General features: G+C 45.6%; 1 protein-coding gene across 1 annotated transcript; it reads left to right on the forward strand.

Moving 5' to 3' along the window:
• On the forward strand, positions 1–27,856 carry apc (APC regulator of WNT signaling pathway; the record flags this gene model as incomplete). The annotated part of the gene is made up of 16 exons (XM_083641073.1): positions 1–138; positions 2,726–2,816; positions 3,829–4,009; positions 4,606–4,714; positions 6,067–6,180; positions 7,079–7,165; positions 8,106–8,156; positions 8,316–8,414; positions 9,774–9,951; positions 12,142–12,342; positions 13,263–13,358; positions 14,690–14,829; positions 17,150–17,227; positions 17,784–17,900; positions 18,053–18,267; positions 19,798–27,856. 16 exons carry the CDS (start codon positions 1–3, stop codon positions 25,454–25,456), a joined length of 7,554 nt encoding a protein of 2,517 aa, XP_083497199.1. The 3' UTR covers positions 25,457–27,856.
• Between the last annotated feature and the right edge of the window lie 30 nt (positions 27,857–27,886).

Here is a 27,886-nt window from a genome sequence, read left to right on the forward strand (position 1 = left end):
ATGTCTGGTGGCGCGTCGTACGACCAGCTGTTGAGGCAGGTGGAGGTGTTGAAGATGGAGAACTCTACGCTGAGACAGGAGCTGCAGGATAACTCCACCCACCTCAGCCAGCTGGAGAACCAGGCTTCCAACATGAAGGTAATACACACACACACACACACACACACACACACACACACAGAGGAGCTGCAGGAGGGCGCTTTACTTTACTTTTACTTTATTTGTTTATTTAGTCAGGACAGTACACATTAATGAACAGTTACCTGTAGAGTCATCTATATGATAACAGTAAATATGTCTGATTTAGCTAAAAGATAATTTATCCGTAGTCCTCAAGACATAAAAATATACGAGATAAAAGACAACATCAAAACAGAATACAGTAGAAAAAAATGTATTTGCGCTGGTGTGCACTGTGCAGCTCCCCCCGAAGATGTGACTCGACGCAGCTGACGTGAACAGCGCAAGTATATAATACTAGATTTAAAAAAAATTACGCGGCCTGCAAATCTAGTTTGGTGGACCTCCGGTATAGGTACCGGTATCCAGCCCAGCCCTCCAGTTAGCTAGCATTATGATACCTAACTTTAGATGTGGCTATATACCAAGTACCTCCTAGGGTTTTGAGAGGGTCCCTTGTGAAGCCAGTTTCATCAATTCGCCATGAAATATGATGCTTGATTTTCAGTAGAAGTCTGTAATTATGTGGAAGAAAAGTAGTGCTTTCATTGGTTTAGGCATCTCAGAGATTTACTGTATATATAGACCAAAGTTTATGCAGGTTTGCAGTGCTGTGTGCCTGTGTGTGCGCATGCGTGCATGTCTTGTTTTCAGACATAAGGAGGAAGTTGGTGATCTGATATTGGGCTATAACTCCTCTTGATGTTAGCTAGGCAGTCAGCTAGCACTATGATAACATTAGCCATCTTAAAATGTGACTATACAATTAACCTCCTGGGGTTTCGGGACGGTCCCTTGGGAAGCCAGTTGCTCCAATTCGCCAGAAAATCTGATGCTTGATTTTCAGCAGCCTGTAATGATTTTCAAGAAAAGCAGTGGTTTCAGTGGTTGGTTTTGGCACAAAACCTTGATAAAATTAGACCATACACTGTCAACTAGATTTACTGTAAATATTTCTAGACGAAAGTTTATGCAGCTATAGTGCAGGGCTTTAAAAATGGAAAGCCTGTTGGAGGAAAAGGAAGCGTCACCTAAGAGGAGGTCATCTAAAATGGGTTCTGGCCCTCAGAAAGCCCTCAGATGTTAACCAGGTGGTTAGTGTGGCTGGTAAGCAGTTATCATCCACTTCTCTTCACAAAGTGCTCCGGGCAGCACCTTTTCCACTCCAAAAAGATGCTGCCAGGCGCTATCTGGACACACAGCCCTCACCTCAGACTAGACTTCCCAGCTGTCACTCACAGGGCAGGGCGAGCCAGCCAATCAGAGGCAGCATAGGGCGGCCCATGCCTGCACCATAGTAGGATTCATAAATTTGCTTCCTCTTCACACAGACACACACACACACACACACACACACACACACACACACACACACACACATACACACATACACACACACACTTCCTCTCTGTCACTTCCTGTTTTTTTCCTGCCTGTAAAAAAAAGAGGAAAAGGAGGATCGCCCTTTCTTCAGAGTGTGTGTGTGTGTGTGTGAGAGAGAGAGTGTCATGGCGCTGCAGGAACGCTGTCGCTTCATCCTGGTGAGTAGAGAGAGAACGAATGATGGAACAGAGAGAGAGAATGATGGAACAGAGAGAGAGAACGATAGAACAAAGTGAGAACAATAGAACAGAGAACGATAGAACAGAGGTAGAGAAAGACAAAATAGAGAGAGAGAACGATAGAACAGAGAGAGAGAATGATAGAACAGAGAAAGAACGATAGAACAAAGAACGGTAGGACAGAGAGAGAACCTTGGAAGAGAGGGAGAGAAAGATAGAACAGAGAGAAAGAATGATAGAACGGAGAGAGAGAACAATAGAACAGAGGCAAGCATGATAGAACAGAGCGAGAGAAAGAACAATAGAACAGTCTGTTTTTGAAAGGTTTAGTAAAGAATAGAGGGAGACAGATGCCCCCTTTCACACCAGGGTTCCAACCAGGTTGATTTTGGGTATGAAAGGGTTAACCCGGGTTGGCGAGGTGGGTCAGACCAGGGTTGATTTCCGTGTGAATGGCACCGACCAGGGTTGCTATTTGCTATGCTAATAGGCTAATAATGATTAAGTTTTTATTCTATTTCGATTGTTCTGTAGATAGACTAGTGCAGTGCCCGTAGTACAGTGCCCGTTCCCCTCCCTCCCCTTCCCCGATTCACGCACCATGCTCTCACACTCTTCACCTCCCATCCTCCCCCTAACTTACCCCCCCCCCCCCCCCCCCCCCCCCCCCCCCCAATTCGTTGAATTTCATGAACTTCGACAGTGCACTGTCTCGGGTCCCCAACAGCGCACACACCTACTTTGAAAGAATGTGAAAGCCATGTTCTGATTGGTTGAATTCCATGAAATTCGACACTGCACTTTCTTGGGTCCCCGGTAGGGCAGCCGTCAAATTTGACATTGATCGGACAAAGGGTTCTCGAGATATGCGAAAATCAAATATTGCCCTCTGGCCTTCTCAGTGTTTCTCCACTTCCTGTTTCCTCCCTCTCCACTTCCTGTCCTCTCCCCCCTCATTTCCTTTTTTTTTTTTGCTCCAATAGGAAGTGCTGAAACAGCTGCAGGGCACCATAGAAGAAGAGTCAAGCGACGGAGGAGGAGGGTCACAGCTGGAGCTGATCGAGAGACTTAAAGGTCAAACTCTCTTTCCACTCCGTTTATCTGTCTGTCTTTTGGCCCTCTAATTTTTTTTGTTTCTTTGTCATTTTTCATCATCTTAAAGGGATACGCCAACATTTTGGGAGATTTGCCTATTTGCTATATTGCTGACAGTAAATGGAGAATGAAGGGAGTTCCCTAAGTGCTCTCCTCCGAACCTGCCTACTCTGGTCCTGAGCGGTGCGCAGGCATGTAAATAATGATGAAGAAATATCCCATCCCCTCGCTGATGGTCTCATTTTCTCATAGAGGCACGTACCAGTATTTCATAACCAGCTTAAAAGCTCTGTGTAGGGATTTCATTGTAACTGTAAGCTATTTTTAAGTTTAGGTTCTGGACAGGCTTTTATGTTGAAGACAGGAAACGGAAGTGGTGTGTGTTGTTGAAGGTGGAGCACTTGACGCTGTGGTATGTCGACCCAGAGAAAAATAATACATCTGGCTTCTCGTGTGGAGTTGTTCAAAGTGGAGTTGCCTCCGTTTATTGTTTTGTATGCCAAAGTATAGGCACAGCCTAACGCTCGGTCACATAATGTTAGTTACAAATATATGTCCCGTTCTTTTTAATAGTCTACCGGTACATCCATGGGGTCGCTATAGCAGCACCAAAGGCATGTCCCCTTCTGCATTCAGCATACAAACCATACAAACCAAGGGATTTCATCCGCCATTCATTTTTCCATCTACATTTTGTAAAATGCTTTTAAAAACAGTTTTACTTGGTCAAACCAAGTGATTCAACTATGTTTAGAATCAGGAGAGACATAACAATTCACTCTGACCGAAACAACATAAAAATGTAAACTTTTTTTATCTGTTTAATTTTTTTTTTTTATGAATAAAAAATGTATAAAAAAATTGAATAAAAATTGAATATTAAAATAATAAAGCAGTGAAAATTTTATTGGATTATAGAGGAAGATTGACAGCATTTTTCCCTCTATGCTGATGATCCTTGACTTATTTTGTAACTTCTCTCTCCCTACAGAAATGAGTCTGGATGGGTCGGGTTTCAAACCCAGATCAAAGCCCCCTCCCCCTCACCTGCCCTCCTCTTCCTCCTCTTCATCATCGTCCTCCTCGTCTTCCTCAGCAGCAGCGGGGGGAGGGGTTCTGAGGAGGGGCGGGACGGTTGCCCATTGCTACCTGGATGAGTTGGAGAAAGAGAGGTGAGCAGAAGTGGAGTGTGTCTGTGTGTGTGTGTGTGTGTGTATATATATATATATATATATATATATATATATATATATATATATATATAAGCATTAAAACGATCTTGTGAGTAATTCTCACCATTCGCCCTCAATCTGTCACTCAAACCTCGAAATTCCTCCCCGACCTCTGTCTGTACCCATACCAGGAAAGGACGTACGGGCGGACGCGATGTGTATTTCTGATGTCGTTTTGTTTAATCTTGGCTTCCTCTGACGTAAATAGATCAATAAAATGTTTTCGAGTTATACCTAGGCTGCAAACTTTAAGTTTAAACATGCAAATCAAAGTTTTATAGGTTTTTTGGTCATTTTGAAGTTTGTCATATTTTCTTGATTTTTGTAGTTTGTCATATTTTGTAGTATTAGTATTTTAGATCATTGTATTTTTTCCCTTATTTCCTTTTTTGTTTTGTTTGTTTTGCTTGTGTCGATCATTTTTATAGTTTTATGATCAGTAGTTTGTGGTTTTTCTGTCGTTTCTAACGCTAACTTTGTTTTGTCATTGTTCCCCCCTCCTCCTCTCTGCTCTGTGATTGGCCACACCCCCTCAGGTCCCTCCTATTGGGTGAGCTTGAGAAGGAGGAGAAGGAGAAAGACTGGTATTACGCTCAGCTGCAGAATCTCACCAAGAGGATCGACACCCTTCCGCTCACTGAAAATGTAAACATCTATATTTTAATATCAATATTATTATGATTCATTTTCATGAATAATAACAATTGATTGGATTTATATAGTGCCTTCGAGATATCAAAGTGCTTCACATATCAGGGGAGGGAGCGGGAGGGAACTCAACTCATTCACCACAGAATGAAAATAATTTGTACTTCATTGTTAATATTGAGTTTTGACCAAGACTGTGGGATTCATTGATATTGAGATGAAAACTTAAGCATATGTGAGAATCCGAGTTCGAAACGAAGTAAAACATTAAGATATTAAGGACAAAAGACAACTCTGTGTGTGTGTGTGCGTGCGCCGCATGTCTGCTCTGTCCCCACGCTCTCTCTCTCTGTGTCTATTGGTCTCTCTCTCTCCATTAAATTAGCAGATTGACAAATGACAATCACGCAACCGACAGTGGACTCAATCGCAGATAGCCCATATATTCGTCCCATCGCCCAACCCTACTGTATAAATAATAGTGAACCAAGAGATAGATAGATAGATACATAGAGTGTTTGCATGCTTGTGAGCATTATTTCTTAGCACATGAATTATTGGAAACTCAGCGTAAATGAACGACATGAAAATATTTATCAAATAAATTGTATTTTAAATTTCCATGACTTTTCCAGGTTTCTCATGACCATACATACCCTGAAATTTGTTTGGTTGTACTTGTACTGTTCAGTAATTAGCAAAATAGTCTTAAAACCAATATGAAAAAGAATCGTGATAAGATCGTGGATCGTGCTCCTGCCTGAAAAAATCGTGATATGATATTTTTGCCATATCGCCCACCCCTAATGCCCAATGCCCCGGGCGCCTGCCTGCACGGACATCCAAGCTCAGATTGTTATTGTAAAAGAGGAGAAATGAACGCTTGTATACCTTCAGCAGCGTGTTCACACTCTCTCTGCCTACTGCTCCTCTCTGTCTCTCCATGTCCAGTCCTCAGTCTTCACACTCTCTCTGCCTACTGCTCCTCTCTGTCTCTCCATGTCCAGTCCTCAGTCTTCACACTCTCTCTGCCTACTGCTCCTCTCTGTCTCTCCATGTCCAGTCCTCAGTCTAGCGTTACTCCGGCTCAAATATGGGCGGCCGTTGAATAACTTAATAACTTCCAAAATCTTTTAGCTACGCCTTCTGTGATATTACTCCAAGCGACACAAGCTGCCCACTACAGCCCACTACAGCTTTTTCCTGCAACAACGCAACTCTCGCAAGACACTCCCAGAGTCCCAGAGCATTGAAACAGGCCGATGGAGGTTGTAAAAATTGTCGACTAAATGTTCACCTAAAATGTCTGAGTTTAACATTGAATGTTTGCTCTCTCCTCTTGGGGTCAGTTCTCACTGCAGACAGACATGAGTCGGAGGCAGCTGGAGTTCGAGGCCCGTCAGATCAGAGGAGCCATGGAGGAGCAGCTGGGCTCCTGCCAAGAGATGGAGAGGAGAGCGCAGGTACCACCATACATCACTACAAAATAAAACCACCAACATACATCACTACAAAATAAAACCACCACCATACATCACTACAAAATAAACAGCCAAAAATGACAAAAACCAAACCTTTGGTATTGCCGCTTGCGGCTATATATATATATACATATATATATATCGCTGCTTGTAAACACGCTGGAGACCCCCGGTAATGTTTCCTCTCCACAAAACGTTCCATTCAGTGAATGCAGATTTCTATGTTTCTTGTGTTGTTTTGGTGTGTCTTCTTCTGTGACGTTATGGTGTTCAAACAGCGTTTAGGTGCTTCACCACCACCTTCTGGATTAGACGTATTCGTCGTGTTGCTTCACGCACCGACCAATCGGTCGGTGAATGGTAAAAAAGCATACAGTCATTCATGTAGGGTCTCAATACGTACAGTGTATATATATATACTGATATTACATTAACATCGTCCCTATAGATAGGGCATCTAGTAACCACCACTATCTGTCATAGGGGCAGATATTGGCCCGATGATATTGATGATGATGTCACAATGCCCTAAAATGACCTGTGAAGGCCTAAAAACGTGGAATTGTTTCTGAGTAGTGGGTGAATTTCCAACCTATGTGCAAAGTTTGGTTACTGTGGGCCTTAGGGTTTCTGACGTGCATACAGTTTTATGGAGGAATAAGAAAGAATAAACATAAATGTCGCCACAAAAACGCTAGTTTATAAGGAAACCTATTTCAAAAATATTGCAGAAATTTTAATTCAGAGAGGAAAAAACTGACAATCTTGGGGGGGCGAGAGACTTCTCTTAGCAAGAGAGAGAAAAAATGGCATCTAACTGCATTTAATTATTTTTCTCTCTGTGTTTGTATTTACTGTGTGTGTTTGTTTGTTTGTTTAGGCACGGGTGACGCGCATCCAGCAAATAGAGAAAGATCTGGTGCGACTCGGGCAGCGGATGCACACACACGCACACCCTGAGAAAGAGGTAATGCGCGCGCGCACACACCCTGAGAAAGAGGATGCGAACGGGTGTTGGGTGTGAACGCCGCCTAACTATTCAAGATAGAGAGTTAAGGAAGGCAAGAAAGAGAGAGAGTGTGTGTTGAATGCATTTGCAATTGCCCAACTGTGATGTCACCCGAGAAAGTAAGAGTCTATACAGGCACCACTTAACCAATTTCAACTAAGAAGAAGACAATTGCTTGAGTGACATCACTGATGACATCACAACTGCCTGATGTAGTCACCTGTCACCTGTAGGTCAGCAGTTGACCTGGGTGCGGGATTTTTATTCCTAGTTGAAACGCGGGATGACCATGCCCCGGACTCATTTGATTGGTCTGCTTCTTCCTGAAAACGTGTGGCACGATTTTCTTTGTGGTTAAGATTAGGGTTAGGAGGAGGGAAGTTCAGGCCAGGTTGTGCTTTGGTAGCCTGGGTAAACCCATCCCCCACGTGACCTGCTCTCAGAGAGAGCAGGTCACGTGGGGGCTGGGTTTACCTAGGCTAGTGCTTTGGCTCATAGCTTAATGGGTAAGGTGCTTGCCTTCCAATCTGACGACTGGGGTTCGATTCCCAGTCAAACCACACACATTGTTAACAAGCATTTTTCTTATTTTAAAACATTAGGGTTAGGCAAGTACAACAATTTGGTTAGGGTTTGGGTCTGGTCATCGTTAAATAAGAAAACTCTAACCCTAATCTTAACCACATCTTTTTTTACTCGCCACAGGTTTTCAGGAAGAAGCAGTGGCGGCGACCAATCAAATGGGTTTGGGGCGTGGGCATCCCGCGTTTCACCTAGGGGGGAAAAAAACTTGCGACCTGCGTGAATCCATCTTGTGCGAGTGATGTCACTCAACTGGAAGTGATGTCACGCAATTGCCCAACTGTTATTAAGTGATGTTATCTTTCTCTCCCTCCAGGTGGAGGGAGTGCAGGGGGCAAGCGACGGAAGCGGATTGGCTGCCGCTCAGGTGACACACTTGTTCTTTAAAAAATCTTTATTTTCTCCTTTCATTTTCTTTCTTTCCTCCCCTGCTTCCTTTCCTTTTTCTCTTCTTCTTTATGACCTTGTAATTTTCTTTCTTTAATTTCTACACTATTCTCCTTTTGTGTCTTCGTCCACCATGCAGAATCCTGGCAGCCATTTGGAGCATGAACCGGCCAATGAGGCGGGCCTTGTGGCGGGCTACTCTGTCCCCCGACGAATCAGCAGCCACCTGGGAACCAAGGTGAGCGGTGAAGAAACATGACAGAATGACAATGACAAAAGTGTTGCACACTCACTGCTACTACCATCAGGTGTGCCATTAATTAGATCCAGACCTATAAAAACCACTCGGTTATGTAGTGTCTGTAAATCTGAAGAAGGCCACAGGCCGAGCAGTGAGTGTGCGACACTTACTTCATCCTCAAGTTCGCGATTTCGGTGATCAGCACCTCCTGAAACGTATTATTGGTGTGCGTTACTATCTTCTTTCAAAGAATGACAATGACACCAACAGAAAAAAAAAATCTTCAAAATCAACTTTTTGGCTCATTTGCCATTGGGCTCCATTTATGTTACAAACATGGTCTAGGGTCAGGCCACAACATAGAAGTGACATGAGACAGTAATGTTGTAAAAGGCATAAAAGTGCCATTTATTTTACATATAAATAAATATACATTGCAATAGTGAAACTGGAGGTAGCAAAGTTCTAATAATGCCAAAATATAAAGAAACAAAGGAAACAAGCAAATTAATTGACCCATCGCTAAGTCCCACCCCCCTTGGTTACTGTTGCTATGGAAGGCAAGCCGCACGTAAAAATGTCATTCACAACGATATCGGTGAGAAACATTCCCAAGGAAATAACGACACATTTCTGGAGAAACTGCTCCAAAATATCAGAGAGAAGTAGACGGAAATGACTACAAATGCTTGTGAGAGCTACATTCACAATATCATTTGTTCGTGAAGTACTGTGAATGAAGAGATCATTAAACTTGAAGGAAAGGCTTAGCAACGGGTCAATTACTTAACCCCACTAAATAAGCCCTACTAAAAAGAAATACAGTAACCAAAAGACATTTCCTAAAGCCCCAAACGCACTGGAAGTGTCTGACGCTGGCGTTTTGAAGTCCGCCAGTTTTAAATGGCCGAACACAGACTTGAAGCGTTATGAGGTGCCACAAACTGCCTTGACGTCCCGACCTCTCCAACTTGTTTCCATTTTGCAGCATCAAATAAGGACCCACACATAGCTGCATTTAGAATGTTCCTGAAATGGAGCTGTACACCTGTGATGTCATGCCCAGCAGAAAAATTGGCAGCAAGTGATGTCATAATAGAACAAAACACCCATTTAGAATGCCCTTTTCTCCATATTTCTGCCCTGGGGCCAAAAAATATATATAAAATTTAACCTGCAGCATGTTCTTTAAATACTGTCTTTTAAAAGCATGTATTCCGTTACTCCCTAACCCTGCAAGTGGAGATGGTGTACAGTCTTCTGCCCATGCTGGGGACTCATGATAACGTACGTGTGTGTGTGTGTGTGTGTGTGTGTGTGTGTGTGTGTGTGTGTGTGTGTGTCTCTGTCTCTCAGGTGGAGATGGTGTACAGTCTTCTGTCCATGCTGGGGACTCATGATAAAGACGACATGTCTCGCACACTGTTAGCCATGTCCTCGTCTCAGGACTCCTGCATCGCCATGAGGCAGAGTGGCTGTTTACCTCTGCTCATACAGCTGCTACATGGAAACGACAAGGACTCCCTGCTGCTAGGTAACCATGACAAGGACTCTCTACTGCTACCTAACCATGACAGCAAGGACTCTCTGCTGCTAGGTAACCATGACAAGGACTCTCTACTGCTACCTAACCATGACAGCAAGGACTCTCTGCTGCTAGGTAACCATGACAGCAAGGACTCTCTACTGCTACCTAACCATGACAGCAAGGACTTACTGCTGCTAGGTAACCATGACAAGGACTCTCTACTGCTACCTAACCATGACAGCAAGGACTCTCTGCTGCTAGGTAACCATGACAAGGACTCTCTACTGCTACCTAACCATGACAGCAAGGACTCCCTGCTGCTAGGTAACCATGACAAGGACTCTCTACTGCTACCTAACCATGACAGCAAGGACTCTCTGCTGCTAGGTAACCATGACAGCAAGGACTCTCTACTGCTACCTAACCATGACAGCAAGGACTCCCTGCTGCTAGGTAACCATGACAAGGACTCTCTACTGCTACCTAACCATGACAGCAAGGACTCTCTGCTGCTAGGTAACCATGACAAGGACTCTCTACTGCTACCTAACCATGACAGCAAGGACTCTCTGCTGCTAGGTAACCATGACAAGGACTCTCTACTGCTACCTAACCATGACAGCAAGGACTCCCTGCTGCTAGGTAACCATGACAAGGACTCTCTACTGCTACCTAACCATGACAGCAAGGACTCTCTGCTGCTAGGTAACCATGACAGCAAGGACTCTCTACTGCTACCTAACCATGACAGCAAGGACTCCCTGCTGCTAGGTAACCATGACAAGGACTCTCTACTGCTACCTAACCATGACAGCAAGGACTCTCTGCTGCTAGGTAACCATGACAAGGACTCTCTACTGCTACCTAACCATGACAGCAAGGACTCCCTGCTGCTAGGTAACCATGACAAGGACTCTCTACTGCTACCTAACCATGACAGCAAGGACTCTCTGCTGCTAGGTAACCATGACAGCAAGGACTCTCTACTGCTACCTAACCATGACAGCAAGGACTCTCTGCTGCTAGGTAACCATGACAAGGACTCTCTACTGCTACCTAACCATGACAGCAAGGACTCTCTGCTGCTAGGTAACCATAACAAGGACTCTCTACTGCTACCTAACCATGACAGCAAGGACTCCCTGCTGCTAGGTAACCATGACAGCAAGGACTCTCTGCTGCTAGGTAACCATGACAGCAAGGACTCTCTGCTGCTAGGTAACCATGACAGCAAGGACTCTCTGCTGCTAGGTAACCATGACAGCAAGGACTCCCTGCTGCTAGGTAACCATGACAGCAAGGACTCCCTGCTGCTAGGTAACCATGACAGCAAGGACTCTCTGCTGCTAGGTAACCATGACAGCAAGGACTCTCTGCTGCTACCTAACCATGACAGCAAGGACTCTCTGCTGCTAGGTAACCATGACAGCAAGGACTCCCTGCTGCTAGGTAACCATGACAGCAAGGACTCCCTGCTGCTAGGTAACCATGACAGCAAGGACTCTCTGCTGCTAGGTAACCATAACGACAAGGACTCCCTACTGCTACAACAAAAGTTTATGGGAGTGCGAATTTGGGTTCAGCAGGATAATCTTCACAAACGTTAATCACTTTTATGCCTTTTAAAGCGTTTTCTAAAAATCACTTTAAAAGAAAACCCGCAGTTACGCTCCAAAAGTCATCAAAGTTATTCATGTTTGTGAAGATTGTCCTGCTGAACCCAAATTCGCGCTCCCATACACTTTTTTTAACCACAGACCTTATTTTAAGCATTTAAGTGAAATCCCCATTCTAAAACCCCATTCACTTTTCCCCTGACGAACCAGGAAGTATACTTCCGGATTCATTCCTGCGGTTCTCTATTAAATCAATCAATCAATGGTAAATGCAGTGGGGAGCAGTGAGGTGTTCACAGACAGCAGAGAGTCTCCTCTGCTCATCAGCTGTCAGTTTGCACCAATCAAATACTTACCTAGTAACCAACTAACATAGAAACCATTAGCCAATCATAGCCTCTGAATAGACAGCGCCGTTTGTGGAGGTCTCCGCGGAGTAACATTTTTTTAGAGTAGCGTGGAGCTCCACAGGAGGTCTGTACCTGTAGGTCTATTATTTTAAACCAAGTAAACTAACCTATTTTGCTGTTTAGCTAATATCTCTCTATATATCCATTTCTTTCTCTCTCCCCCTCCATAGGAAACTCTCGTGGCAGTAAAGAGGCTCGTGCTCGAGCGTCCGCGGCGCTCCACAACATCGTGCACAGCCAGCCGGACGATAAGCGCGGGCGGCGTGAGATCCGCGTGCTGCACCTGCTGGAGCAGGTCCGCCTGTACTGTGAGACGTCCTGGAGCTGGCAGGAGAACCATGAGAGGGGCGTCGACCAGGACCACAACCCCAGTGAGTCATAACCTTGCGAGGCAGCTGGATTTTCTCGAAATCACGAGATCACGATTAGGGCTGGGTTAAAAAAATTGATTCGCCGAATTTTTTTATCGATTTCTATTTTAATCCTTCGATATCGCTTCATATGTCCAGAGATCGATTTTTTATTTGTTCATTCCCCCCTGTGAACCCCGGTAGTCTCGCGTCACCACCAGCCTGTGCCTCTCGTTCTTTGCGCATGCGCAAAGCGATCTCTCTCGGTGAAGTCAAAACATGCAACATGGCAGATGCCCCGGCAACACTAAAGGCAGGTATGTCTGGAACATTTTCGGATTCAAAGACAAAAATGAGCTTGACAAAAGCAAAGTGATTTACAAGATCAGCCGACCGGCTCCGTGTGTGAAGTGTTGCGAAAATACGTCAAATATTTGTTGAACTGTTTAAATGACATCAAAGCATGGATGGCTTAAAACTTTTTAAATTTTAACAACAGTAAAACAGTCCTGATGTTTGGTCCGAGTGGTTCCCCTCACATGGACTTGGGCCCCCTGGAACCATTTGTAAGAACCACTGTAACCAACCTGGGTGTGTCATTTTAACCTTGACAAACAGATTAACCCTGTGCTGAAATCTAGCTTCTTCCAGGTGAGGCTTTTATCTAAGGTCAAGCCTTTTTATGCCTACGCCGGAGATAGCAGGGACGCCTTGACAGAATTTATGCACTTTTTACATGTACATCCCTTGGATTTGCTGTCTTTTATATCCAAATAAATTCAAATCAAATCATGAGGTGTTTCCTTAATATTTTTGATGGGTGTATATTGTAATGTTTTGAGTGAATGTTGTGTTTGAATTTGGTGTTATTTTGCCCTCATTGCCGTCTCCAGTGGAGCATCAGATCTGTCTCACCTCCTGTCTGCCTGTCTGTTTTTCAGTGCCGTCTCCGGTGGAGCATCAGATCTGTCCGGCCGTCTGCGTCCTTATGAAGCTTTCCTTTGACGAGGAACATCGCCATGCCATGAACGAGCTGGGTACGGCTTAATTCTTTTATTACATATATTTCTTTTTTGTGTGCCTCCGCTGGCGATAGCCGTGGCCGGTGGCATTATGTTTTCGGGTTGCCTTTCCATCCGTCCGTCCGTCCGTCTGATTCTCGTTAATGCGATATATGAGGTACGCCTTGACAGAATTGCTTCGAATTTGGTTCAAACATCCACTTGGACTTGGGGATGAACTGATGAGATTTTTGTCACAAGTTCGCTTCTCTAGCCGTTGGGCTAGACTGCCCAAATTCACCACAGTTGTTAAGTTTGCCCATAGACTGTATAATAGCAGTTTACCTTGTGGAGGCTTAGCAGCAGCTAACAGGCTGGAGCATGGATGTAGTAAAAGAACGGGCTGGAGGTCGGCTGGACTGAGGCTGAGACCCGACTCATGTGACACACCCCCGTGCATTTCGGCTCCAGATTCGAACAGGATTACCCAGAATGCTCCAGGAAATGATACCCGGAATCAACTGATTTGGGGCTTCAAGTTGTGTCTCAAAAACCAATGGGTCACGTCACGCTCAGTTAGTCCAGATAATAATAACCATAACCTTGAGTTTTATTTATTTTTAAAATTTTTGGCATTTTGCCTTTATTGGATAGGACAGTATATATAGACAGGAAAGCAGTGTTGCCAACTTGGTGACTGTCGCCATATTTAGCTACGTTTCAGACCCCCCTCGGCCTGGCAACTTCATTTCTCAAAAGTGACGTAGCGACAAATCTTGCGACTTTTTCTGACCATGGGAAACAATGTTAATGTGTTGAATCCAGTTGAATCACAACAGATTTTGCCTATAAATTGGTGCGGTGCTGCTGGGTTTTCTCTCTCTCTCCTCCTCTCTTTCCTGTCTGACACACGCACACACACACACACAGACACACACAGACACACACACACACACACACAGTGCTTTCTCTGGCCCAGGCGGGCGGAGTCAGCACTTAATGATTACAATGGCTACGCCAAGGCGTGTTTTTGTGTGTGCATAATTTGATATGCAAATTAGTGTGTGATGTCATCTAGTGACTTTCTGAGCAGCCAATTGTGACTTTGCTTGGAAAAGAGGTGGTAACACTGCAGGAAGGCAGGGATTGGAACATGGGTCGCTCTGGGAAGGACTGGGTAGGCGCTCTACCAGTTGAGCCACTGGGACGCCCCAGGGTACGGCTTTGTTATCCTGCCTGTCTGTATGTCTGCCTGTTTGTCTGCCTGTCTGTATGTCTGCCTGTTTGTCTGCCTGTCTGTATGTCTGCCTGTTTGTCTGCCTGTCTGTATGTCTGCCTGCCTGTCTCACCTCCTGTCTATCTCTCAGGCGGTCTGCAGGCAATGGGCGAGCTGCTGCAGGTGGACTGTGAGGTGTTTGGTCTCAGCTCAGATCACTACAGTGTCACGCTGCGCCGCTACGCCGGCATGGCCCTCACCAACCTCACCTTTGGAGACGTAGCCAATAAGGTGAGAGGGGGCGGAGTCATTTATCTTATTAATTAGGGTTAGGTTATTATGTTATAGATATTCTTGTTTTAATAGTTTAGCTTATTGATTATATTAACATTATCATTGAGATTATTATCAATTATACTTAAGTGGTTCAGTATTTGAGGGAAAGCAGTTAGATTTGAAGACCCTTTTTTTCAATCAAACTGTTTTACCAATTTAATTTGATCTTTACTACTTTACTTTTTATGCCTCCGCCGGCGATAGCTAGGCCGGAGGCATTATGGTTTCGGGTTGTCCGTATGTCCGTCCGATGTTGGTAAACGCGATATATTTCTTCCAATTTGGCTCAAACATCGACTTGGACTGAAGGATAAACTGATTAGATTTTGGTGGTCAAGGTCACTGTGACCTCACAAGCACCATTTTCAAGCTTGTTAACGCGATATTAGGGATGGGCATCGAATTTCGAATTTTCGAATAATCGTTGTTATTATCAAGGTCGACTTTTATTATTGAAATTCGAAATTCGAAATTCGAAAAAAAATAAAAAAAATAGCAGAAGCTTTTTCTATTACTTAACACATTGAGTGCCACAGCGCTTCAGTAAAATTGTCTGGAGCCTGTGCCAGATTCACTTCCATTCAGTTGAAAACAGCTATAGAATTTTTTCTATTATGGCTATATTAACGGGGCTGGACTTTAATGAAACATTGAACACTCCTGCTTCTTCCAAAGAAGAAATTTTGTTTCTAGACAGTTCCATTATGAAATTACAGCCTCTCAAAAAAGTGCACTTTCAAGGGTTTTCTGTAGTTTTTTTTTACTTTCCAAGATATAGTCCCTTTTATGAATACCTTTTGCACTCTAATTTCGAGCACATTCACTGACTCTGGCTGGTGTTTTCTGATGTGGTGGCGTGTGGTGTGGTTTCTGTGCAGCCACACACCCCTCCCCCCCCCCCCCCCCCCCTCCACCTCTGAGCTGCGGGCTCCTCCCACACGCACAGAGTTTGCTTTCTCGACTCCGTTTTTGCCCCGGACAGATCCCAGCGCCCATCAAGGAAATGATGCGCGCTGGCAAACGCGACTGAACGAAAAGGCTTGGCCCGTTCGGCTTCGGATGCTGGCTTTCTAGGAAATCGTGTGGAGATAGATAGAAGCATAAGAGCTCAGTTGTGAGCGCGGATGCAGCCGAGCCCACTCTCGCTGTAGACAGAGCAATATATACGGCTCTGGCAGAAAGCATGCATCGGTTTCCACTTTCATCACGGCTTTCTCCGCTGTCTCCTGTACAAAGTAAAGGATCTGAGGTGGGTGGAGCAGCTCCTGTGACGATGTTTAAGGTGGCGCCGTGTGATCCCTTGAAGGGATTCATGCTCACTGGCTAGGTACGACCTTAAACAGCAGAATTATGGAATAATATGAATTATGATTTTAGGACGTCCACAGACGTCCTTGGCACTCCTCGTTACTTTTTTTTAGGACGTCCACAGACGTCCTTGGCACTCAATGTGTTAATAAAGCCTTAGACTTAGAATCAGGGGAGACAATGCAACATTTCACTCACACACAAAAAAAAAAAAAACATTTTTAATTTTTTTTACATTTTTATTTTTATTTTCGAATTTCGAATTAAATTCGAATTTGGCCAGCGAATTTCGAATAATGTTTTTGCTAGAAATGCCCATCCCTACGCGATATCTCTATATATTTTGGCTCAGAATCCCGACAGTGAAGGGCAGAACTGGAAGGCATGAGACAGTGCCCTCTGACACCTGACACCTGTCACACAGTGGTGAGACAGAGGGGAAGAACTTGTGCAACTTGTGCTTAGAATAGTGAAGACGATGAGCAACTTTAAATTGAATCAGCTGGTGTCTACTATTGACTGAGCAGAGTTGTACCACAGACAAACTCCTTTCCCATATAATGTCAGAGCAAGTATTGATGGTTGAGACTGAATAATGACATCACAACCATCTAATCCGAATGTTAATTTAAAATGAGATATTCCTCTAAATCTGGCCTCAAATGGTCCCCCACACCCCCCGCCGCGTTGACGTTTGGACGATAATTTGGATAATTGGGGACCCCTGATTTATAGTATATTGATATATAGTTTTAGGAGAAATGTCAATGTGCAAAATTCAAGAAAAACTAGTTTTGTAAATAAAATTAATTGTTAGAATTGGTAAGATTACAAATACTCTAAAAAAGGGGGGGGGGAACTGTATCTATGTCTGTATTTTCTGTTTTTAGGCATAATTTTATTTACTTTTACCATATTTTGTTTTATATATATACATGTTTTTCTGGCGGTGTGTTTTTCCTATCAGGCCACACTGTGCTCCATGAAAGGCTGCATGCGAGCCATGGTGGCTCAGCTGAAGTCGGAGAGTGAAGATCTGCAGCAGGTAAGAGGGAGGTGCTGGGCTTAAGATCTACAGCCGGTAATAGGGAGGGGGTGGGGCTTAAGATGTACAGCAGGTGAGAGGGAGGAGGCGGGGCTTAAGATCTACAGGTAAGAGCCAGGGGCGGGGCATAAGATGTCCAGCGTTTAAGAGGGAGGGGGCGGGGCTTAAGATCTACAGCACGTAAGAGGGAATGGCGGGGTTAAGATCTACAGCAGGTAAGAAGGAGGGGCGGGGCTTAAATGAGGGTTTGTTGGTCGCTTAAAGCGTCTGCTAAATTACATAATGTAAAGTTCATATAAATATCTGGATTAGTGTTCTTGTAATATCTATTTGACAAATGGACATGTAATGTCATGCAATTAAGCTAAAGATTACCTCGATTTTGTGGAAGATAACGTCAAGCTACTTCTCTCACTGAAACAAGTCGAGACAAGAACATGTGCGGATATTTGGAGCTATTTTTCCCTGGTGAATAAGTTATGAATACTGCAGAAAGGTTAGCAAAGAAGAGCGTACAAACAGAACATGTTTTGTTTTTTTGTAAAATTTTCCACAGGTGATCGCCAGTGTTTTGCGGAACTTGTCGTGGCGTGCCGACGTCAACAGCAAGAAAACACTGCGAGAAGTTGGCAGCGTCGGAGCGCTGATGGGCTGCGCTCTGGAAGTTCAGAAGGTCAAATGTTATTTTTATTATTTATAGACGGGGTTGGGGAGTAATGCATACATGTATTCAGAATACAGTATTTAAAATACAAAATATGAGTAACTGTATTCCATATTTTTCCGCATTTTAAAATGTTTGTGTGTTCTTGTTCTCGTCTCCAGGAGTCCACGTTGAAGTCGGTGCTGAGCGCTCTATGGAACCTGTCTGCTCATTGCACGGAGAACAAGGCAGAGATCTGCGCTGTGGACGGAGCGCTGGCCTTCCTGGTGGGGGCGCTCACGCACCGTAGCCACAGCAACACGCTAGCCATCATCGAGAGCGGAGGAGGGATCCTACGAAACGTGTCGAGTCTTATCGCCACCAATGAGGCCCACAGGTAGGAGATACAGAGAAGAAAACAAGCAGAAGGGACCTTTACTCGGGCCAGGGATGGACTGGCCATCTGGCAGACCAGGCATTTTTCCGGTGGGCCGACATGCCTTATGGCCAGTCAGACAAAAAAGAAAAGATAGGGCCATCACATGTTTGTTTATTGTGGATCCCCATTATTCTACATTATAAAACGGCTCTCTCAAATCAAGCAATCTGATTGGTTCACAGCCATTGTATAATTCCAGTAACCGAGGTCAATAACCCATGGGTTATTGGTTGCCATGGCAACTCTCTTACTAAAAGGCAGCTCTGCGCTCGAGCTCCGTGTTGGGCTTTCCAGAAAGCTCTCAGCTTCTCAGCAAGCGCCAGGATTGACCAATGTCAACTTCAGTCTCCAGAACGATCCAATCAAATCACCCGCACGTCTATCTTCTTGCTAGAGGTCCCGCCTTACAGTAGTGTCAAAACAAAAAGCTACTCGCTTGCAGCCAGACGCATGATGGCGCAACTCTCTTAGGCTTTGGTTACCTCAAAAACAAAATGGCGGAGACAGCTTCAGATCCTTGTGAATCGATCTTCGCTAATAACTTTACTAATACTTCACAGAAAATGATGTTTTGTACAAGAATAGACGCGGGCTAATGTCTTAACCCCTCTCTCGCGCGCCCTCACTCTTAACCCCGCATTTCTAAATAAGACGTAACGTTACTTGGTGTCGGCATACGGCTCTGGTGTCGGCCTTTGCAAAAAGCTCTCAGCAAGCGCCAGGATTGGCCAATGTCGACTTCAGTCTCCAGAACGATCCAATCAAATCACCCGCACGTCTATCTTCTTGCTAGAGGTCCCGCCTTACAGTAGTGTTTCAACTGACTCTATCAGAATAAAATGCCAGTCGGACTTATAATATTATTATTATTATATTATTATACTTGGAAACCGTTTTATAAAAGCAATATAGCAATATGCGGCCTCGTGGGATAACAGCTTATCAGCGGGATATATTCACCACAACACACTTGCTCTCGTGCTATATTGCTTAATTATACTACAGTGAGATTTAAAGTTTTTAGGCCTTCACACTCACAGAGCCATTGTGACATAATATTGATTATTGCCCAGCCGTAGGGCGAAGATGGGTGGTGTGTGATTGATTGTGGTGGGCCGGTCTGGGCGCCAAAACGGCAGTTTTTAATTTATACTTCAGTCGTCTCCACGGTAACAGCCAACTGCCCCCCTTCCTTGTAAAAACATCTTATTTAAGATGTTTTTACAGTGCTGGGTATGTATATATACATATACTTATGTGTGTGTGTATGTGTTTATGTACCGTATATTACATACATATGTGTGTGTATTACTTATTCTATTTTAAAATATTGTAGTTTTTTGTTGAAATGTCACTCAAAACTACTTTTTCAAAATAAGTCTTAACTGTTCTCTCCTTCTACCCTCTCAATCTTTAAGTGTATGACTTATTGTATTATTTGTAATATATTTGAGTTTCCTAACCTTATGCCCTCTCCTCTTCTCTCAGACAAATCCTGCGTGATCATGGCTGCCTGCCCACGCTGCTGCAGCACCTGAAGTCTCACAGCCTGACCATCGTGTCCAACGCGTGTGGCACGCTGTGGAACCTGTCTGCGCGTGACCCTCAAGACCAAGAGGCATTGTGGGAGCTGGGTGCCGTCGCCATGTTACGCAACCTCATCCACTCCCGCCACAAGATGATCGCCATGGGCAGCGCCGCAGCGTTACGCAACCTCATGACCCGCCGTCCGCAAGGCTGCCACGGCAATGGAGGAACAGGAAGTGGAAGTAATGCTGGACCAGGAAGTGGGAATCTAGCACTACGTAAACAAAAAGCACTGATCGAGGAGCTGGACGCACAGCAGCTGTCGGAGACATTCGATAACATCGACAATCTGAGTCCCGGAAAAAGGAGCGGGGCCGGGAACGGTGGGAAAACATTGGGAAGTGGCAGCCGAAACGGCGGGAAAACGGGAAATCTGCGCTCGCCGTTCGTGAACACACCGGTTTTGCCGCGAAACGATGGTGAAGCGGCGAAGAGGAAGCAGCGGATCGCCGGGGGCGCAAGTGGAACAGGGGGCGGGGCTGATGACATCATCTACGCCCGCCCTTTCCCGCCTAATTTTCCCACCAAACTGGAGTACCGTGCGTCCAGCGACAGCCTGAACAGCGTTACCAGCGCCGACGGCTACGGCAAGCGTGGCCAAACCAAGCCGTCATCTTCGTTGGTGTCTTCCCCCGCCGCCCCAGATGAGCGTTACTATTCGTCAGATGAGCCCGACCCGTCTTCTTCTGCAGTTTCCACCAATAAGTGCTGCGTTTACAAGAAGTACCCAGCGGATTTGGCGCACAAAATCCGAAGCGCCAATCACATGGACGATAATGATGATGCAGATTTGGACACGCCCATTAATTACAGTCTGAAATATTCCGACGAACAGCTGAATTCTGGGAGACAGAGTCCGAGTCGCGGCGGCGCAGAAGAAGAAGAGGAAGAAAAGCGGCGGTTTTACGGTGCCAAAGGAAGCGAACGGAAGAAACAAGCGCAGAGATTTGGCATCCAATCAGGCGGCGGCTTCCCCGACGACAAGCCGACCAATTACAGTGAGCGCTACTCCGAAGGGGAGGGGCCTGACGATCAGCCAATCGACTACAGCCTAAAGTATGATGGTGTTTCTTCTTCTTCTGCATCTTCCTCATCGAAGAAGTCAGTTTTCAAGCCTTCCGGCAAGGAAAATACTGCTTCTTCTTCTTCTACTTCCACTTCTGCATCCTCCGCAGCCAATAAGGGCGCTGCAGCCCGCCCTCAGCTCCGCCCACCTTCTTCTATTTCCAGAACAGTCGTAGCGACGCCGAAAATCAACCAGGAAACGCTGCAAACCTACTGTGTGGAAGACACACCCATCTGCTTCTCGCGAGGCAGCTCGCTCTCCTCGCTGTCCTCCTCCGAAGAAGACGATGATGTCATCAGGAGGGGTACAGTCGGTGGAGATGGCTACCAACCTGCAGTCGCTAAGCAACCGTCGCGGGAAAAACGGCGGGAAAAGGAACCTTTTATTTCAGTGGCGATTCCTTCATCGATTCCTTCAATCGCGCCGCCCAAATCGAAGCGAAATCACGCGCATCATCCCAAGGCATCTGATTACACGATGACATCATCATCAGGCGCTCGCACACCCAAGAGCCCGCCGGGGGACGAGGCGGTTGCACAGGAGACGCCACTGATGTTCAGCCGCTGCACATCTCTGAGCTCGCTCGACAGCTTCGGCAGCCCGTCCTTCGCCAGCTCCGTGCCCAGCGAGCCGTGCAGCGGCATGCCCAGCGGCGTGATCAGCCCCAGCGACCTACCAGACAGTCCTGGTGCCACGGCCCCGCCCAGCCGCGCCAAGACTCCGCCCCCTGCATTGGCCAGGTCGTCGACAGCAAAGGAAACTAAGGAAATGAAAGGAGCCGCAAAGGATCGAAGAGCGGCGGAGGAGGAGGAAGTCGACGCATTGCTGCATTTCGCCACTGAGAGCACGCCGCACGGGTTCTCCAGAGCTTCCAGTCTGAGCGCGCTCAGTGTGGATGAGCCGTTTATCCCGAGGGAGGCAACGGAAACTGATGAGGATTTGAAAAACGGGAGCGAAATCAGTGAAAATTCAGCAAAGAAAAAGGAAGCAGGTGGAAAGGATGAAGTTATGATGATGTCACAACCACTGTCGTCCGATTCACTGCCACTGGATGAATCGGACGATGACATCTCCATCCTGGAGGCATGCATTAACTCAGCAATGCCCAAGTCATCACGGAAACAAAAACAAAAACAAACAGGAAATGCAAACGCCTCGACTAAGCAAGTTCCAACCCGAAAAACAAGCCAACTTCCCGTCTACAAGCTTCTCCCCCCTCCAAGCCGTGGCCAATCGCAGCCCCAGCATCCCAAGAAGCCACAGCCACAGAGTTTACAGTCTCACCCCAACACCAACGAAGAAGTCCCTCGCGTTTACTGCGTGGAAGGAACTCCACTCAACTTTTCCACCGCCACTTCACTCAGCGACCTCACGATCGACTCGCCACCCAATGAGGCACTCCTCCCGCTCTTAACTCCGGCCCCTGCTCATGGCGAACCCCCACCTCCAGCCCCGCCCCTTCCCTCGCAAAATCAGCAGAAACAAAGACGGGATGGACTTCCGGAAGGAGAAAGTGCTGTAAAAACTGAAGATTCCTCGCTACTACTTGTTTCTGCTTTAGAAGCTCCACCCCTTCCTGTTTCTGCTGCACTACCTGTCGACGAAGAAGCCGTCAAAGAAGGGGACGACATCCTGGCCGAGTGCATCAGCGCCGCCATGCCCAAAAATCGGCCGCGCAAGCCATTCCGTACGCCACGAGCAACTGCTCAAAATCTCGACCAATCACAGACTGTCTCTTTGCAAGCCCCGCCACTTCCCTCCCTCCTGCCTCACCAGCGCCGCCTACCGTCACCGCTGGGATCTACGCAACAGCAGAAGAAGAAACCGACATCGCCAGTGAAGCCGCAGCAGCGAATGGGAAGCGGCGTTGCTACAGTGACATCAGCGGCGACATCAGCATCCAGATTTGCATTTGATTCACCGCGCCACTACACGCCCATTGAGGGCACGCCCTGCTGCTTCTCACGCAATGATTCGCTAAGCTCCCTCGACTTTGATGAGGACGAGGATGATGTCATCACTGAGAAGACGGAGCTTCCCAAAAGTGAAAAGCGGCTCAAAATCCCGCCAAACTCTGCCGTTTCTGCTCCAAAGTCTGCGGTTTCTTCTCCGAATCCCGCTGTTTCTTCGACTGTTGCTGCTGTTTTCCCACGCACAAAGGCGGAGCCTGCTGCCACAGCGACTGATGAGCACCGAAACTTCGCTGCCGTGGAAGACACGCCCGTCTGTTTCTCACGAAATTCCTCCCTCTCTTCGTTGAGTGACATTGACCAGGAAAACAACAACAAGGAATTCCCGCCAAAATCTCCACCTCAACTCTCTGTTTCTACTCCTCCCCTTCCTCCTCAGGAACCCGAATCTGCTAAGCCACGCCCCCTGGTTGCCACTGCAATGGGTTACGCCCCCAAAGCGTTCCACGTGGAAGATACACCCGTTTGCTTTTCGCGAAATTCTTCATTGAGTTCCCTCAGCATTGATTCAGAAGATGATTTGCTGCAGGAGTGCATCAGTTCGGCAATGCCCAAGAAAAAGAAGCAGCACGCCAAAGCCCCACCCCCTTCTGCTGCGAATTCACTTCCTGTCCAGCCACCTTTGGCAGAAAGAGATGAAGAAAACTGCAAAAACGAACAGGTTTTAGGGGAAAATGAAGCAGAAATTGCCGACAACAACGGCGAAGGAAGCCGCAGCCCTGCCTCGCCGGATTCCGAGGCATTTGATTGGAAGGCCATCCAGGAAGGCGCCAACTCAGTTGTCAGCAGCCTCAATGCTATTGCCGCGGCAACCGGTCCCTCCGAGGAAAGCATCCTCTCCCGCCGCGCCTCAGTTTCATCTGACTCCGACTCGGTTCTGTCGCTCAAATCTGAACTTTCCTCCTCGCCATTCCACCTCTCTTCTACATTGGCGCCAGCAAAAGATGGACAGGAAGTGGAGGAACAGGAAGTGCCAAAGACACGGCCACGCATCCTCAAACCCGGTGAGCACAGCACTTTGGAGGTAAAGAAAAAGAAGGAAGAGGAGGAGGAAGAAGAGAAATCAGTGAAAGGTGGGAAAAAGTCATACAGGAGTTTGATTGTCGGAAAAACGAAGGGGGGCGACCTTGTGGCAAGTGCAAGGGGGCGGGGCAAACCAGCAAGCCCCGCCCCCCGAAGCGGAAGTAGCAAAGCATCATCGCGTGATTCAACGCCATCACGAGAAAAACCGCCTAGTCTGATTGGACGAGGAGGGGGGAAAATTTCCCAGCTTCCCCGGACATCATCGCCTAGCAACAGTGGCGGAAACGGAGGGGGTGGAGCTTCTGCTTCTTCCTCCTCTAGGATTGGCCGAAATTCGACTTCGATTTCGACAAAACAGCAAATTCCGCGCAGCAGCAGCGCAATTCCCAGGAGTGAATCGGCTTCAAGGAATCTGACAAAGAAGCAGTCCAATTCACCGGGAGCGTTGACATCATCGAAGGGGAGCAAGGGCGAAGCGGAGCGGCAGGTTCCCGGTTTGGTGCGGCAGTCGACGTTCATCAAAGAAACTCCGAGTCCGACACTCAAACGCAAACTAGAAGAATCAGCGTCGTTTGATTCACTATCGCCACCGACGGCATCGATGATGTCATCGCGGAGGAATGATGTCAGCGGGCGCTCACACTCGGAGAGCCCGTCGCGCCCACAGGACGAGACATCATCGACAAGGTTTAACCGCACTGGAACATGGAAGCGGGAAAATCACACCACAGGAAGTGGAAGCAATGATACAGGAAGTAAGCACTCATCTTCGTTGCCGCGCGTGGGAACGTGGAAGCGCGCCGGGAGCCAATCTTCTGTGCTCTCGGCTTCGTCTGAGTCCAGCGAAAAGGGGCGGAGCGAGGAAGAGGCCGACAGGAAGTCATCATCGGCAGGAAAAGGGACATGGCGGAAAGCAAAAGATGATGGGAAAGCAAAGAAATCGGCAGGTAAATCAGACGACATCTGGGTCCGCATCGAAGACTGCCCCGTCAACAACCCACGCACTTTCTGTTCAACGAGTTGCTCGTCTCTGATTCGATCACCGACGGGAAATGCCCCGCCCATTATCGATGCAATCCCGTCTACTTCTTCTGCCAGTTCCTCTGAAAAAAGCCGCAACTTGAATTTACGAAAAAGCTGTGAGAGCCTGGACGATAAATCTGAAAAATCTGAGAATTTGAGGCTGAGCTTTGAAAGTCTTGAGGACCAGTCGGAAGTGGTGGAAGCAGCAATGACATCATCGGCATTGACGCCATCCTCGAGGCAACGTCAACAACGCAGCGGAGCATTAGCGGCGAGAGTGAGTCCATTTAATTACACGCCTAGTCCCAGGAAAGGTGGCGAAGTTGTGACATCATCAATCGCGCCAATGACATCGACGACGCGACCGTCATTAATTCCGACGCCGGTAAACGCAAAAAAACGTGAACCGAAAGGCAGTGATGGAGCCAATAGCGGAGGAGGAGGAGGAAATGGTTCGTACATCGTCACATCGGTGTGAAATGGAAAGCAAACGGATCAAGGTCCGCCACTTTTCAAAGAATTTGCAAAATTGTTTCAGAGGAAATTGAGAGGAAAGATGGGGAAAAATTGGAAATTAAATCACTGGAGTGATTTTCCTGCCAAAATCCTAACCACGCAGGAAGTGGGAAAGCTCTAAAAAGCTAAGCTAAGTATGCTTTTCCCAAACACAGAAAAACCTTAAAAAAAGTTGAAATTTGTGTTGGAAACAAAAGGCTCAAGCTCCGCCCCCTCTACACTACATGGAAATAAGTCTCGTTGAAGCTCCTTCCTTTTTTCCTGAACAAAAAAAGTACAACGAACTTAACAAAATACTTTAGAAAAGGAAATTAGCATTGGGAAAACTGAAATAAAGTCAGAAATGAACAGTTCATGTTCCGGCCCCTTTGATGCAAAATGAAACCAAATCAAGGTGAAGTTCTTCAAAAACACACAAAAAACCTCCAGCTGAACGATCATTTAAAAACCACCAGCTGAACTGTCATTTTGGAGAGGAAATCTGCATAGGAAAATGGACAAAAAGTTGGGAAGAGTTCAAGCTCCGCCCCCTTGCAAACAATGAAAAAAGCGGAGTCCCCGGCTGCTTTTCTAAAACACAAAACTCTTTCAAAATGAAAAAAGACAAAAATCTGAAGTTGAAGAGGAAAATAGACAACTCTCACAAAAGGCTCCCATCTCCACCCACTTTTACGTCAAATGTAAAGCTGATCCTCGGCCCCTTTTCCAAAAACAAGATATACCATTTCGGACAGGAGATTAGCTTGGGGGGGGGGTTGGAAAAAAGGCTGATGATGATGATGATGTCACTATACAGTTTCTGAAAACAAACTACAAGCTCTGCCCCTTTTCCTGAAACAGACTTTTCCAAAAAGAAAAAGAATCACAGCACTACAAGGAAAACGGAAGAAGTTGTAAATAGTATGGATTTGGTACAGCATCAGAAAGCAACAGAGAACATTTTCAAGAGGCTAGCGAAAAAACTTAAATGGCCAAAAAAAAAACTCAGCAACTTTTAAGTATTCATAAATGCAAGCCCCAAACCCCTCTCCCTTTCTTAGCCCCTTCTTCACCTGTCCGTCATGCTTCCCACTGTTTTTTTGACATGAATACTTAAAAAAAAACACTTACCGTAGATTTTTTTATACCTCTAAAGTAACTTATAACTGCTTAGCTCTGCCCCCTACTTGCCGTTTTCTTGCATGACTCCCTCTAACGATGAACGTTACCATGGTGATGATGATGATGCTAACAATGAAGATAACTGTTTTTTGGTATGTTAAGCATCAATTCTTACACTAAGTTTTCTTGTTTTTTTTTTAACAGGAGTTTTGTTCCAAAAACAAACAACATAGACAACACATCACTTTATTGTAATAAAATCACAACTGTTTGATTTGGTTCAAAGACTTGTTCAAAACTATTCATGACTGTATCTTGGAGGATGAATACGAACAGGAATCATTCAAAAATGTCAATTTATATTGAAATAATTTTACTTGATGGATAATATCTGAATGAATTCTGAATGAATTGTATTGAAATGTGATGTAAGTCGCTTTGGATAAAAGCGTCTGCCAAATTAAATAAAGTAATAATATGTATGGTGAATTAACATGTAGATCCCACAGTTCCCACTGATTTTACAAATGTCACAATTTTTCATTTCCGACATACACTTTCTATTTAGCAATTAGCAAATGGTGCACAACTTGTGAGAGTTGTGTGTGTTCTTTGCTCCATACAAAAATATTTGGGGAGCTAGCATGAAAGCAAAATATTTTGTGTTTTCGTTGCAATTTACAATTCTGAGACTTTTTTTTCTGACGAGAAAACAATAACAACAAAATACAAGGTGGATGTGTATATATATTGCAATTAAAGAAACAAATCTCAGATTTTTTTTCTTTTCCGAATGGGAAATTTACTACCATCGCTGGTTAACACCAAATTCTGGTCAAAACAAAACTGGTTGTGGGCTACTAAAACAGTCATAGCAGCCAGTAAACAGGGAAAATTCCCAAATTTCATACTAAATTGTGGGCCTTTTTCCCGGCAAAAAAAAAGCCCGGTGGTTGAAAAATTCCCATTCCTGCCTTGTTTTTTTTGGGGGGGGGGGGGGGGACACTGTAAAGCGTAACTTATTACTGTAAAACTTTAAAAACATGTAACTTTGAAGCACATAATTTAAAAACAAACAAATACGATTTTTGCCAAAAATCTACACTGTGTAAACGACATTTTATTAATTGCTATAACGTTTTCTTTTCTTGTACTCCTTTTTTTTAAGTCAGATTTTGTTTTTATGTTTATGCTGGAAGAAATGTATGACTTAAACTGGCAAATTTTGGCAAAATGTACAATGGGATAATAAACATTAAACGTTAACACTTGAGGTGCGAAACTGTTTTTG

The sequence above is a fragment of the Poromitra crassiceps genome, assembly GCF_964638095.1.
Source record: "Poromitra crassiceps genome assembly, chromosome: 8".
Classification (NCBI taxonomy): Eukaryota; Metazoa; Chordata; class Actinopteri; order Beryciformes; family Melamphaidae; genus Poromitra; species Poromitra crassiceps.